Here is a 15,462-nt window from a genome sequence, read left to right on the forward strand (position 1 = left end):
GGCGCGAATGCTTTGAATACCTCAAAAAGGACGTGACGTCAAATCTCTCTAAAACCCCCCAGAAGATTCGTGTTATTTCCGGACGCTTCGTTGCTTGTCACATCAGCTCGATACAGCGTCCCGCAGACAGAGGTTAGAGGACCGAAAACAGAGCAGCTGCCTCTGGCAGTTAAAACACAAGGTAGGTTAAGCGTCGAGTGTGTTTTAAGGCTGACGATAGAGCTTTGCTCTGTGACATATATGATAAAACCTGCTCGCCAACTCATAGCATTGATGCTAGCTGGCTAGCTCATCTAAAAGATGCCAAGGTTGCCAGGTCGAAATATGAATAACAGCAAGTGGCACCGCTGTTCCGATGTTTTGGTGTGCTGAAAGTGTGGATTAAAAAGGGGGTTAGCTATTAATTAGTCAAGAAGAAGGTATTGATGGGATTTATTGATAGCATTGTTGGTGGCTGGCTAGCTTGTTGACAGAGAAGCTTTAAAGAGATAGTTCACCCAAAAATGAACAATCGGTCAATTTTCTCTCCCTTTTGCTGTTATAAACCTGCATGACGTCCTTTTCTTTCTTCTGCAAAACACAACAAGAGGTATTTTGTCAGAATGACATCCTCATTTTTCAGATTGCATCTTTTGTGCATTAAATGGAAGTGAATGGTTACAGAGACCTTTTTTTTCCTCGTTGTTTCATTGAAGAATGTAAGTCATGCAGGTTTGGGATGCCATAAGGACGAGTAAGTAACCACAGAACGTTCTTTCTTTTTTTTTTTTTTTTTTTTTTTTTTTTTATACAGGTGAACTTTGCCTTTGCTGCTTTTATTCGGGGTATTTAAGTGGACATTATTTGCAATGCACCAAAAATCATTGCTTCTATTCACGTCTGTATGTTTCATAGTGTAAATTGGATAATGACAATGTGACGTCTGTAGCACCTCTCCGTCTCTTTATTTTGCACATGAGTCATTCTCTTCCAACCTCAAAATATTATGTGTTGTGTGAAAACAAACCCATCACGATATGAAGTTTGTGCCCCAAGGTGATTGCCGCACAAGAATGAGAGTTGAGCTTGATTCTGGGTCATTGAGGGACAAAATAGAGGCATCACATGCTGCTCTCTTGGTTCTGAAATGAAAACAGACTGTTAGCATCAGTGAGGAAATGTGACTGGCCCACAGGCTGATTCCAATTAGTCACATAATCACATCAAAACAAATCGAGTGCTGCTTTATTATATGCGTAGGCTCACGTAGATGCTGGATTTTGTCCAAATGTGTCCAAACGCAAGTACTGAACAATGTTTCTAAGAGATGAAAAATTAAAGCAGTAGGATACATCTTGTATTTATTTTATTTTTTTTAATCATGAGTCGTTCCTGAGCCTTTTATGGCCTGTATGTTATGACGCTTCAAAACAATAGATATTTGTTTTAAATAGTAATAACAATATGGACATTGTTCTTGCATATTTCATAAAATCAATAGAAAATCAGAGGCCTTAAAAATGAATGCATCAAATTAAACGGTACATTAGTGTATATATTTATAGTGCCTGCAGATATGTGCTAATCATTTTTATTGTTGTTTATTCCCTTTTTTATTGGCAGCAATTGAAGTCGGTGGCCATGGATGACGACTATTACGTGATTTTAGGGGTGCAGAGAACTGCATCTCCAGATGACATCAAAAAAGCGTAAGTTAACCTTTGGTTTCACTTAGTCCTCTTAATATCCCTTACAATGCATGCTATTCTACATTTAATAGTAATTCAGATTTCAAAAATACAGGCACCAGTCATTCTGTATTTCCCTTGTAGTTACAGGAAACTAGCTCTCAAGTGGCATCCAGATAAGAATCCTGATAACAAGGAAGAGGCGGAAAAGAAGTTTAAACAGCTTTCAGAAGCTTATGAAGTCTTATCAGATGGTAAGTCCTAGCATAAGGATATTTAGATATTAAAAGGTATACATATTCAAATGGATGATAAAAATAGATATTTCATTTGATATTTACTTTACTGTTTTTGTTATGAGCTCTACACTTACTAACAGGAAGGGTTTTTTAATATGTCAGATCAGTGGAGCTGTAGATTCTCAGTATATTGTAAGCAAGCTGTTTTTTTTGTATTTAGCCAAATGTGGCCCAGCTGATTACACACACTCTCACTGCCTGCTAAACAAAGCCTTATCAGCCTTGTACAGACTCTGCACTCTTGGGGCACTAGATGTAGTGTTCGGCGGTTTAACAGTCACCACTCTTTTTTTAAATATATTAATATAATGACTGATGACACTACAGCCACTGTATCTGGTGCCTTCAGGGATGCTGCATGAGTAATATAATTACTCTGTTCTTGATAGATGTTGTGCTAATTTTTTGTTAGCATTTTCAGCTTTACTATGAGTTCATTAACAGAATAGACTTGGTTTGCTTTCTCACAGCAAACAAAAGGAACGTATACGATCGGTATGGAAAAGAAGGCTTAACTCCAGGTGGAGGTAAATTAGATCCTTCTGCAAATTTTAATAGTATGGTGTTTGGTCCTTTTTTTTATTAATCCAAAATTTGGAATAAATTTTAAATAATATGGAAATACGCTTTGTTTAAACCCGTCACATTTTTCATCATTTGGACAGGAGGAGGAAGAGGACACTTTAATAATGACCACTTCGGAGGATTTACATTCCGTAATCCAGAGGATGTCTTCAGGGAATTCTTTGGTGGACAAGATCCATTTGCAGACTTCTTTGGTGAGTATTTACCTTTTTAGTGTTGTTGTTTTTTTGTTGTTGTAGTTTTGCATTCATTGTCAAATTCGATTTTAGTCAATTCTTTCCACCCTATGTGCCAGAGAAACAAACACACAATGTCTGTGAAGTGAGAAAAATGAGAAAAACAAGCACAGTACAGAAAAGAGGTGGAGCTGCGTAAGGTCTATAAATGCCTCATTCTTAGGTGGAGATCCATTTGATGATGACTTCTTTGGTGGAGGTCGGCGGCACCACCATCACCAGCGGGGCATGAGCAGGAGCCGGACAGGAGGGTCCTTCTTTGGAGGTTTTGGGGGATTCCCACCTTTTGGGGCAGGATTTTCATCTTTTGATGCAGGTGAGATATTCTAAATGTGTTTCTGCTTCAGTTCAAAATCTTGTCAATTGGTGTAAAAGTACACACGCGAGCTATCTTTTTATAGGCGTGAGCACATGTACATTTACATCAACGTGGATTAGGAAGTGCATTTCTTTTTCTCTTTTTGTTAGGTTTCTCTCCCTTTGGCCATATGGGAGGAGGTGGATTTACTTCTTTCTCTTCAACTTCATTTGGTGGAGGAGGAGGGGAGGGGAGGGGGGGGAGGGGGGAGGTGGCGGAGGCATGGGCAGTTTCCGCTCTGTGTCCACCTCCACTAAATTCATCAATGGCAGGAAAATCACTACAAAAAGGTAGGCATTTTTCCAGAGTTGTAATTTATCCATCTTATGTTTAACGTAAAAGTGGATGTGGCCATTTGTATGAAGCTTTTGTGTCTTGCTTCTAGTTATTTTAGCTGTACAGAACGGCTCGTTATGTTACCCGATACTGTAAACGGCTATTTTTATTTCTTATTACATTAAGTATCCTTTTTCACCCTTTACTGCACTTTTCTTGTCTACTCGTAGACGTTCACGAGAAATGGCTTACTTTCATTTTAAGCAGGTTAGGTTCGAGATGCGTAGCAATTTCAAAGTAAGCACTTGAGCAACATGGCCTGAACCAGCGTTTGAAATGATTCCTGTAATTCATAGATATTTAGTGCAATATATATGTTTTGATAGAATCGTGGAGAATGGACAGGAGCGTGTAGAAGTGGAAGAAGATGGACAGTTAAAATCTCTAACCATAAATGGTAAGGAACAACTGCTGCGATTGGAACACAAGTAAGATAATGGAGCCCTTTCAGCACAAACTTGAGCTCAAACAATGTTAGTACTGTCGTTCAGATGTCTGTACATTGCGTTTTTTGCTTGTTTGTTGTGTTCTTTTCCCTTTTTCATTTTTAGACCGTTGTTTCTGAACAATTTTTTTGTTTATATATTTATAAATGGGGACTGTCAGTATTTTGCGCAGGGTACATGTAATTATACTTGTATTTGGGACCATAATGTGAGATTAGTTTTTTTGTTTTTTTCCTTCCTTCTTTTCGCGAGCACTTTGTGTTGCAGTGTCCTCATGAATGCACATTGCATTTTGAATAGTGCTTTGGGCTGAAAAGAGAAAGAGGATTGTGCATTGTGCATGACTTTACCAACTGTGTGGAGTGTGGAAATGGACTACGTAACTTACTGTTCAAACCTTATAGCAACTTGTCTAATTCATTTGTTAAACATATTTGTAAATGCTGGTAGAGTGCTAGATTCATTGTACTGATATGCAATTTTTATTATTTTTAATTAATGAAAATGTTTTTGTTTTGTTTTGTTTTTTCCCTCATTGTTGCATGTAAGACAACAAATGTTGTTTATAGTTGTAATGTTATTACTAAATAACCTGATGAGAATCGGAGTTCATAATATAACTGGTTTATGACCATTCAAGTAACTTTGTGTACTTTGTAAAATAATTTGAACCTAAATAAATGAGTTTCATCCTTTTTGGGGATGTGGCAGCTCTGCGGTCTATGTAGTTTTGCTTTAACTGAGAGTGATCTTTGATTTTTGTTCCAAATCCAATCATTGCAGGAGCGTGTCGCAGCTTGTTTGCTTAAACTAACAATGCTCTACTCTTTTATAACAAAATATGTGTAGTGTTTTTCTGCATCTTTTGGAGTTTAGAGCGAGTAATCTTTTTCTCACCTCGGTTATAAATGTACATTGATCATTATTAATGTTTGATGTATATTAAAACCAGAAGCGCAGTTAATATGACAAATAAACAAAGATTAAAATAAGGTACATTTTAAATAAGGAATGCATGTATATCAGTTCTAAACATTTTAATTAATTATTAATAAGATGTTACACAATGCAACATTAACAGTGTTTGTTACTGAACGATATTAAGTGTTCATGGAAAGGTAACTTAAACGTTGTAAAGATTTAAGGTTTTGACAACTATGGTGGGTTTTCGAAAATAAAAGTTACTGAAACAATGTCTCAAACTATTTTATAGTCTTAATTCTCTTACGCAGCATAACGTTTTTAGTGTCCTTGATCAATGCCTTCCAACTCTGCCAAATGAAGCGGGCTGCAGTGCTACCAGAATGCATGGCTAACAAAACTAACAAGCTTTGTGATTTATTTATTTATTTTTGTTTGTTTTGTTTTATGCTCTCTAAATGCATCTCTATCTCTGGATGTCAGAGGTGTAGTATGCATCACGCAGAATTATCATCAACGAAACAGTTTGGGAAAACTGTCTGGTAAAAAAAGTATTAACTGGTTAGAAAAAAAACAAACATTTAAATTAAAGGCAGATATTAATACACTCATTAAAATAGTGCTCTGCCCCCTTCTAAACTGAACCACACCCCTCTCTCTAGGAAAAGCCCAGGAGTTAGGCATGCTGGAGGGTCACAGACAGAGGAAGGAGCTCCCTGACTCCTCTTCCTCCTCCTCCTCCTCTTCCTCCTCCTCACATTCTGCAAGGCAGTCAGCTCAGAGAGAGGAGCAAAATAAAACTACAGGCAAAGGTCAGAAGCCCATTTCATATTTCGTGTGAGATTCCAGCAGCTCGAACATAATCTTTGTGATACTTAAAAGTTATGTATCTCAACAGAGCAAACTGGAGTCAAGAGGAAGAGAATGACGGTGAAGGGAGAGACCAAAAAGGCCAAAGAGTCCTAAATTTGTCTCTGCATCTCCACTCATAGTACTGATAGTCTGACATACTGTAGCTGTGGATATTCTGTGTTGAGGCTGGAAAAACTAGCTAGCAATTTGTTACTACTTTTGTTTTAACGCAAAAGTAAAATTATTTTTACGTTTTTTTTTTAAAGCCGCTACTAATCGGTAACAAGTAGTTAATTATCTGCTCTGAAAAACTGTGACTGATGCACAAATTTAAAGAATGAGAATGAATAATTTTAATGAAAATGTGCAAGCATTTCTCATTTGCATGATCCACACAGTTTATTGAATGAATAAACGCAACACAACAAATGTACATGGATTTTTCAGTAATAAAACCGGACTTGCCTTTGGTTGAATTTAAATTTACAGTCACACTTTGTAACATTTAACACGTTGGATGTAAACACAATTCCAGATGCTTGATATTTGGTTTCAGCCTTGGTTGTTGTATCGAAGCATAGTCATACCACTAAATATTGGCCACATCATCACAGTTTGAGTAAATACTACATCTCATTTAAAACAATGGCTTGTTCATGCCGTTTTCATGAATTTGCAGACTCCCTTCTTTCTGGCGGTCACTGCCCTGAGCAGTGGACCCCATTTGCTCCTGGTAAGGAGCTTCTCTTTCAGCTCCTGAAAGACCGGGGGTCCGTCGTGTTCTTCAGCTTCTGAGCTGATCTCCATCTTCTGCACTACGAGCTTTAGCAGGTTGTGTTGCTTTTCCATGGTCTCTGACATCTCCTTCAGCCTGAGAAAGTTCACAGCACATGGTCAGGCTATAGACTTTAGTCAGGTTAGATGCCATGTTGATTTTAGCACAGATGAAAACGAGGCTGTGAGAGAGAGACTAACAGTCCTGGCAATGGCACACGGCATTAAGGTCCTAGATCACATTTTTGTGATCCGTTAAAAAAATGTATTTGCTTTTATCCCTCACAGCCTTAATTTTATTTAAGAAATGTAATTTAGTTATACACTGGATTTAATTCAGTGTTAAGGGTTTTGTTTTTGTCGTACCTGTATTTCTGTTTGGTTAGCTCCCTTTCCAGTGGAGTTAACTGGTGGATGGTAGGACTGAGACGGGTCCTAGACCTCCTCACCTCATTCACACCGAAAAACCATCTTTTCTGTTCACAAACACATCAAATCTGCTTTACAAACGAGTCGTTTTATTACCATTTAAAAATATTCAGCAATTTTAGAGTGGAAAAAAGCTTGACAGAGCTCTTTTACAAAGATCTAGTTTTAGTTGGTTCAAATATTTTAGTTTATTTGAAAGCATTTGTTTTATCATCTACTGCACAACTGCCAAACTTTGCCCTTTAAAACATGAACATTATCTTATCTTATTGTATTATTGTGTTGGACTGTCTGACCTTTCCACTGAAGCATCTGTTTGGGAACTCCTTGATGGTGACCTGGTCCACCCGTTTCATAAACCAATAAGGAAGACGCTCCTCCAGATTAGTGTGAAGTTCAATCTGCGGAGAACATTGACCACAATTCATTGTTTTTAGGGAGACTTATCAGGACACCGGATTAGAGTGTTGGTTTTGAATTACCTGCATTGCAATCCTCTTCAAGCATGCATTTGTTTGAACCTCTGCTATGTCTCCAACAGCCAAACCAATCTAAACTCAAAATACAGGAGTCTGAGAAGTAATCCAGGGCTGCATTTCCCAAAAGCATTGTAAATTTAAGATGATTGTAGCTCCTTTGGTTTCGATGTGTCTACAGTGTACTTAAGCTTACAATGCTGTTGGGAAATGCAGTCCAGCATAGTGCAATTTTACATTTATATACTGCTACATACTGCTATTTTATATGTAATTGAGACCCTGTTTTCATTTGGACCTACCAGAAGGTTCATCAGGAGAATAGGCACGAGTAAGACAAACCAAATAAAGATCGCCAGTGTCAAAAGGGGGAAAGGAAGGTCTCCTTGTAGGAAGGGTTTCAAGAAGTTGTCCTGGTAGTTGATTTCTCCAACCATCATGACAAAGGTCTGCAGCAGTGATAGGAACATCCTTCCAAAATGTTGCTGTAAAATAAGTTCATACATTAAACTTGGCTTATAAAACTAAGCATCCAGGCTAGTATATATTGTAACACTTCTATACGCACCTGCTCGATCATCAAGGCATAGAAGGCCAAAGCAAATCCCAGTATCAAGTAGAAGAACAGCACAATAATGCTCAACAGCGTCCGTGAGATCTCCCGAAACATTACCACATATATACCAATCCGTTCAAACCTGAAGACACGGGAGACTACAGATAAGTCCTTGAAAATGAATTGCTTGTTAAATAATTCCGTTCTGTGGATGTATTAACTGTCATTCTAGCAGCCCAGTACCGCTGGAGGTAGAGGAGGAGGTTCATCCAGGAGGCCAGAGCTGCCAGTGCCCCAGCCTGCCAGTGCCAGGAGCTCTTGGCGTTCAGCAGCATCGGCACCACGAACACCAGAGAACAGATCGCAGCGCCCCAGTCCATGTAGTTTGACAGATCCCGCAAATAATTCAGCCGCTTCCACGAGCAAGACACAGTCCACACGATTAGGCATGCTTTAGCTTTTAGGGTGCAAAGCTTTTCAAGCGGTCCCTTATCAAAAACTCTTACCACGGATGCGAAAACGCAACATTTTCGGAGGAGAATTGCGTAATAACCTACGTTTTTATTTTTGCCCAATCACGTATCTCTCCTTGTTGTTCAACTGGCCAATCAGAATTCATATTCAAATAAAGCAGCGTTATTTTAAATACGTCCAAAGTTTGGAGGAAAGGTGGCGAAATTAAACGAGCGTCCTTCCGTATTTATTTAACAAATTAATTATCACTCGTTCGAGCCTTAAAATGATTTCATTGCGACAGAAATTGAAAGAAATCCAGATTGGTAAACTTGACAACACGTCGACTGAACTTTTTTACCGTAACATTTTCACCAACGACGAAGTTCTTCTACGCACAGGTAAGTTAACGTATTCTGTATTTGTTCTGTTGTTTTATAAAAAAAAAAAAAAAAAAAAATTTTTCACGGGATTATAATTGCCAACAAATATATAAAAATCAAACCTGTTACAATTAGTTATTTGACTAATTGAACATTATACATATCAAGCAGATCTCCTCACAGACCAGCACTGTTCATTCGCATTTGATTATTTGCTTGCTTGCTTACTTATTTTGATACATACAAGTTACTATACAAACTATAGTGTATATAAAGCACCGTATATACAAACCTGCTGAGTCATTTGCAAGATCTCTTTCCCAACTGCATACATATTCATTGCAAGAACCAAGAGCATGCTTGTTGTGACTATATAGGATTGCTGTATAGAAAAAGAAGTTTGGTGATATTTTGTTTTCTGGTGTATATACAACATCACAACACGCTATAGCTCCATTTTTCGTACCTTGTACAGGGACGTGCAGACCATGTTGACTGATGTGACATTTCTTGCAGTGACTAATGTGGGTTTCAGGTTCACAATGAGATACGTCAGTGGAAACACCCCCAGCGCATACACAGTCATATTGAGCAGATGTGCTTTGATCCCATAGGCATTCCTGTAGAACAGAATGTTCTTTAGCTCAGGATGCTGAGACCTCAAAAATTGCAGATTTGGGTTTCAGCTGTATAACTCACCATTTCATCTCCAAATATTTCTTGCATACTGGATGTGTCAGCAAAGTGACGCGATTAAAATTCACCATAGCCTGTAGCGGACACACATTTTCTCAAGGTTCCCATAGGCAGTTAACACAGAATATAGTGAAGTAAGTGAGTAAGTACCAACATTTAGTGCGCTGAGAGGCTTGTAGGTGTTGTCTTTTCCCAAACCTGTCTTTTTCAGGTTTTGCAGAGGATGCTGAAGCCACCTGAAATTGTACTCAATCTGGAGAACAAAGTTTTAGTTGAAGAGGCTGTTACTTTAAGCAAGAAACAAAAGGGAACTTACATAGTAATTGGTGCTGTTCACATCCTCCTCTGATTCCTTTATGCAAGTGTCTAGAAGATGCTGGGGGAATATGCAATGCCTTGCTGATTAGAGTATAAGGTTTAACAAAAATGCATAGTTGAAATGTCAGACTTATGAAGTAAAAACCGTAAAAGCTCACTTTAAAGGACTCCGGAAGAAACTCAATCATGTCCATGACAATGCAACGTTTTGTTGAGTTTGGTTTGTACGTAGTCATCGCCTCTTCACATCTGTGGTCAACAAAGATGAGATATAAATGAAGAAACTAGGAAACAAGGATTTCTAGAAGTTGGCTGACCTTTCGCTCTCGATCACCGTGTTGGTGACTTCCTTCCTCCCATTATGTACGGCCTCGTGCAGGAAAGAGGCATCGTTCTTGTTAAGGATGATCTTGGCCCCTCTGTATAAAAGCAGTCTCACTACAGCCACATGACCTGCCCTGGCGGCCAGATGCAAAGCCGTGTTCTGAAAGAGATCAATATTTAACCTAACCAGCAGCCGTGACCAAGTTGTGTCAAGAGTGTTTTAGCAAATTACACAAGCTACCCCATCTCCATCGGTTTTGTTCAGAAGTTTGATGTTAGATGTCAGCAAAGTGTCCATGGTCTGCGTGTATCCTTCAGACGCAGCATGATGAAGGCATGACCATCCTCTGTAGTCACTAAATATATAAAAATATAGTATGCATAAAAATAGGTTTCACTTAATTTCGATAGTCCACTTCAGACATTCTACTAACTACTAAGTAAATTTGTAACTACATGTCAACTAATTCTCATTCATTTGCAACTACATGTCTACTAACTCCCAGAGTAGACTATTAGGGTAGGTTTAGTTGACGTGTACGTGTTTCTAGTATGCTGTAAGTTGTGGACCCATCAAAAGATCTATTCTATTAATACTCTAATGACTGCTAGTTAGTAGAATGTTAGTAGAATGTCTAAAGTGGACTATTGAAAGTATATAAAGTGATACCTAAAAATATAGCCTTGAGCTAGATGCTGTTACATGCTACATTGGCTTACAGATTACATTACAAAGGCTGTAATGTAATGTTGCTTCAATGTTGCTTCAATTAGATTCATGCTGGGCAAAAAGTGAAGCACTTGTACCTGTGAAACAGCGCTCCCTTGCGTAGGAGAAGCTCAACGACTTTAACGTGACCTCCACGAGAGGCCAGATGCAGCGGGGTCAGTCCTTTCTCATCCCCCTCATTCAGCAGTCTCGTGTCTGTCACCATCTCCAGAAGTCTGTGGCAAGTGTTGATCCTCCCATATCTCAGCAGAAACAGAAAGTGATGCTCAAAACTATATGCAATTGGAGCTTTCCTTCAGTTGATAAGACCGCTCTCTACTGTTTTCTCATGAATATTTAGAGTAACAGACTTACTCTGCCGCAAAATGAAGTGCAGATTTCTTCTGTTTGGACTTCTGGTCCAGCGAGACCTCTAATCCCAGCATGTTCTTCACTGACTCTGGTATTCCCAGTCGGCAGGCGTAATGGAGGGGAGTGCAGCCCTCAATATCCTCATCATTGAGAAGCTCTCTCACGCTCTCGTGCTGCGGATGAACCAAAGGAGACTTTCTGTGAGCTTTGCGCAGCCTCTTTTTAGTGCAACTGCCAGTAGGGGGTAGCAGTGGCTTAAGTTTAGGATCTCTAAGGAAGTTGTGAAAAGGAGTAATTCACAGAAAGATGGGTTTTACCTGCAGTACCTCTGTGGGCAGGTTTTTCAAACCCCTGGGTTGCAAGATAGCCAAATGCAAGAAGTTGCAACCGGATTTGTCTTTTTTCTTCAGCTCAGCTCCTACCAAACACATTTAATAGTGTTTTTTAGTGTTATTTCTAATCATTATTTAGAGTATTACAATAAATTAGCTAATCTCCAAGGGGGCCTCGAGATGACCTAAAGTGTTTTAACCTATTATTATCAATTTCGTTTTCCTGTTCAAAAATAAGAGGCCTTTTAAAAATGGTCATAAATCTTTCTTGTTGCTATATTATCGCCAAGTCATGGATTCAATCTTCTTGTTTTCTGTTTTCTTTCGATTAGCACAGGTTTTGTATTACTTTTTGGAACTGATGGGTCATAGACCTCATTAATATAATTTTTGAAATAAGAGATTTAAAATCAAATTTTAAAAAGGTCAACAATTTTTGATTAGGAAGCGTAACAAAGTGGGGAAAACATGGCCAATATATTTATTGGGTTTTTTTTTTTAAATTGGCAGATGTTGTTATATATCGTTATATCCTGTATGAGCAAAGCTTTAGTAAAATTTTTAAAAATCAACAAGCATTTTAAAAAAAAAATGAAAATATCTTCAGAAAAACAGAGAAAAAACAGGAACATAACACAAGGGTTAAAATAAGACAAAACCACTGTTATAAGATATAAAATAATGATGATGTTAATAATAATAGCAAGTATACTAATTATTATTAGTTATTGTTATTATTATTGTTATTATTGATATTCATTTGTCAGGGTTACCATGGGAGAGGAGCAGATTGACTGTTCTCCATGCTCCGCAGCTTGTTGCCAGAAGAAGTGGAGAATGGCCTTTGCAGTCAACAAAGTCAATGTCAGCACCCTGGAACAATAATATCCAGCTTATGGTAATTGTCAGCATTTCATGTTTAATTTTACGAGCATAGTTTATTCACTTACAAACATCTGCAGTGCCATACCTGTGAGATAAGGTACTCCGAGAGTTCAAAATGATCAAAAATGGCTGCTCTGCAAAGGAAAAGTAAATAAGGAGAGATGTCTCAGATATGTTGTTTTGTTTAGTATCATTTAGAGAGGTTTACTATAGTTGAAGTACTTATGTAGAGGTGTCTGGTTGGCCCCATCAGTGATGTTGATAAGGTCACACAATTTATGATAAGCCGAGAGCATGACTTTAACAACCTCAGTGGCACCTTGACTGCACGCAAAATGAAGAGCAGTGGATTTATCACACTGTAAAAGAAGAATGTTATAAAGTGCCAGATTAGACATTGTCGATTGTTTTTTTTGTTTTGTTTTTTTCAAAAATCTTGCATTACCTGCTGCTGTTCAATTTTTGCTCCATACGCAATGCAGAGTTTAATGACGTCGAGATTTCCTCCACGTACGGCCAGGTGGAGCGGACTGCTGCAAGATTTATCCACGTAGTTTATATGGGTGTCAATAGACAGTCCAACTTCTTCTCCTGTGAAAAATGAGAAAAGGTTTTTGGGCTCAAAGTACTAATATAATGTTTCAGGCTCAGAATACACAGATGGTTGGGTGATACAACATCTCACCTTTCAGAAGAATGACCTCCATAGATTTCTTAGCTCCGGCAAAAGCAGCAGCATGAATCGGAAAATGGCCAAGCTTGTTCTGACGACAAAACTTTGCACCATGCTTGTACTGAAGCAGAGACAATGATTAAATGGTTATACGATCATCAGAAACGGAAAGAAATAATATTTCAAATCATCTAATTTACCAGTATGACCAGAGCCTCGTGGTTGTCCAAAGAAGCAGCTAAAATGACAGGGGTGTTTCCCAAGTCCCCTTCCAGGTTCACATCAGTTTGTTTATGTGAGACAAGTTGCTGTTGAAAGCCAAAAGCGTAGTAATGTCATCTACATCGAAAGACCAAGTATATTGCTTCCAATGAAAAACACAAATATGGATGATAAATGAGGGTGATAAATATAATACTGTATGATGCTTTGAGCAGGCTGACCCACCTCTAACACAAAATTTTTACCCAGGCTGACCGCCATATGTAGCGGTGACAGTTGGCTGTTGTTTAGGATGTTAGGATCTGCTCCCTGAGTCAGAAGCACAGAGCAGCTTCCTGGCTGGTCCTTCTGCACAGCCCAATGAAGAGGGGTATTCCCTTCCTCATCCCTGGCATTGAGCTCTGCAGTGCCAAAAATGACATTTTTATTTTAGTTTAGTTTCATATTTTGTCCTTAATTCAAACAAATGAATGTCTAAAGGCGTGTTTCTGCGTACCTTGTGTTCCAGTGAACTGCACTATTAGTCTGACGATGCGAAAGTGTCCCATGGATGCGGCGTAGTGCATTGGGCTGGCACCGATGTTGTCACGTATGTCCAGGTACCTGGTGTGCTTCTCCAGAGCGTCTATGTTTCCTTGCTTAGTCCACTGAGTTTAAAATTCAGTCATGAGGAACGTTAGATCACCTGCACAAGCTGTCATCTCACGGTACTGTCAGACAGGGCAAACTAAAGGCATCGCACACGGTTTTCTCTCTCTGAAAAGTTCTAAAATATTTTGTTCTGTATTTTATGTTCTACACCAATTAAAAGTTTGGAGTTATTTTTTTCTGTTAAGAATTTTTTTATGCAGGAAGAACATATTACACTGAATAAGAATCCTGAAAAATATGTCAGCCTCTGTGCGATAAGGTTTCTTTCAAAATCTTGCTGACCAAAACGTTTCAGCGGTAGTGATTATGTGGAATTTTGAATTTAGGCAATCAGAGTACCTCAAAAACATTGGCAGATATCTGGTTGCTCTCGTCCCCATCCATCACGCTGTCGTATGACTGTTGTCTAGATTTTGACTCCGTTCTGGAGATATGTGTCGTTTCTGTTTTTTTAGTCATCCTGGAAATAAACTATGAAAAACATTAGATAAGGTGTCATCTGTTGTTAAAACCCACTCGCTCACACGCAGTGGAGCATCTGATTGCCTTTCAAACACACAAGCGTCAGTCAAAACAGTCATTTTATGAAACAGATCAGAATCGAGTTTAAACATCACACAAACATAATAAATTATTGAAGATGTTATTGATGAGGTCCGTTCTTACCTGATTGGAATCTCCTCTATATTGGCTTGCGTGTGGCTTTTTTACTGTCAGTGAGTGTGTTTTTATAGTGTAGTTAGATGTGTGCTGGTTATCAGATTACACTGTTTCACTAATAGAGAGAGAGAGAGAGAGAGAGAGCAATAGAGCCTTTACTGTTTTTCTGATGCAGCCAGCTGGTTCCTAATGAGACGTACTCGTGCACTTAGAAAAGAGCAAAAACATAAGTTTATGGATGATGAGAATCAAGTTCCACTAGTTATATTGCATTATTAAGTTTTATGTATGAAATGATATAATTGTGATTCTGTTTAATTCATGTTAATTATATTTTACTTAGATCATCCGTCTTTTTTCAGGTAATTCAATAAATAAAGCATTACTTGTGAGATTTGCAAATATCAATCAATGATTTAGGAGTTAAGAGGTGACATAGTAGCCTCAGAGTGGTCCATTTCAGGTCCAAGATCATTTCCTGTGAGCACCAAAGAGGCATAAACCCCTGGCTCTGTTCATGGGCCATTACTGCTCATGAAGATAATTGTGAGGAGTACGACTCAAGCCTGGCAATACAACACTGTAGTGTCCCCCATACAAAATATTTAAAAAATAATAACGTGTTTCACGCAAACATTTTGTAAACTAAATAACATATCCATAATAGATTTATTATACACTCACTATAAACACTATAAATAATTCAGAGCAGAACCAACCAATCATATAACAATCTTTTTATTCGATAAAGCAAACAGCTCATGCCTAATCTAATGAGCATGTGAGGTTTGGTAACATGTAGATGTTTGCTTTACACTAGGCCTCATAACTTTTTTCCTTCAAGTTCAA

General features: G+C 38.3%; 2 protein-coding genes across 2 annotated transcripts; one reads left to right on the forward strand and one right to left on the reverse strand.

Annotated features, from left to right (window-relative positions):
* The first annotated feature begins 26 nt into the window (after positions 1–26).
* On the forward strand, positions 27–6,182 carry dnajb6a (DnaJ heat shock protein family (Hsp40) member B6a). The gene is given in 11 exon segments (XM_043219771.1): positions 27–181; positions 1,603–1,688; positions 1,812–1,921; positions 2,437–2,493; positions 2,632–2,745; positions 2,951–3,103; positions 3,256–3,329; positions 3,332–3,435; positions 3,808–3,878; positions 5,511–5,660; positions 5,747–6,182. Coding segments are annotated over 10 exon segments (969 nt in total). The 5' UTR covers positions 27–181; positions 1,603–1,620; the 3' UTR covers positions 5,815–6,182.
* Positions 5,940–14,412, reverse strand: trpa1a (transient receptor potential cation channel, subfamily A, member 1a). The gene is made up of 27 exons (XM_043219783.1): positions 14,293–14,412; positions 13,799–13,949; positions 13,528–13,703; positions 13,281–13,388; positions 13,093–13,201; positions 12,853–12,998; positions 12,630–12,766; positions 12,493–12,541; positions 12,296–12,395; positions 11,508–11,608; positions 11,194–11,363; positions 10,917–11,081; positions 10,351–10,465; positions 10,103–10,269; positions 9,944–10,034; positions 9,784–9,843; positions 9,622–9,720; positions 9,471–9,541; positions 9,238–9,391; positions 9,064–9,153; positions 8,179–8,348; positions 7,948–8,077; positions 7,682–7,864; positions 7,386–7,454; positions 7,200–7,304; positions 6,841–6,950; positions 5,940–6,571 (listed from the first exon to the last, which is right to left on the reverse strand). Exons 1-27 carry the CDS (start codon positions 14,410–14,412, stop codon positions 6,355–6,357), a joined length of 3,363 nt encoding a protein of 1,120 aa, XP_043075718.1. The 3' UTR covers positions 5,940–6,354.
* Between the last annotated feature and the right edge of the window lie 1,050 nt (positions 14,413–15,462).

The sequence above is a fragment of the Puntigrus tetrazona genome, chromosome 2 (assembly GCF_018831695.1).
Source record: "Puntigrus tetrazona isolate hp1 chromosome 2, ASM1883169v1, whole genome shotgun sequence".
In the NCBI taxonomy this organism is placed as follows: Eukaryota; Metazoa; Chordata; class Actinopteri; order Cypriniformes; family Cyprinidae; genus Puntigrus; species Puntigrus tetrazona.

Excerpts from the sequence above, each read along its gene's own strand:
- trpa1a (XM_043219783.1), bottom strand. The coding sequence starts at position 14,412 with ATGACTAAAAAAACAGAAACGACACATATCTCCAGAACGGAGTCAAAA. Across the intron at positions 10,035-10,102 it reads ACGGTGATCGAGAGCGAAAG|ATGTGAAGAGGCGATGACTA; the intron begins GTCAGCCAACTT and ends TGTTGACCACAG. Across the intron at positions 6,572-6,840 it reads CTAACCAAACAGAAATACAG|GCTGAAGGAGATGTCAGAGA; the intron begins GTACGACAAAAA and ends GAACTTTCTCAG.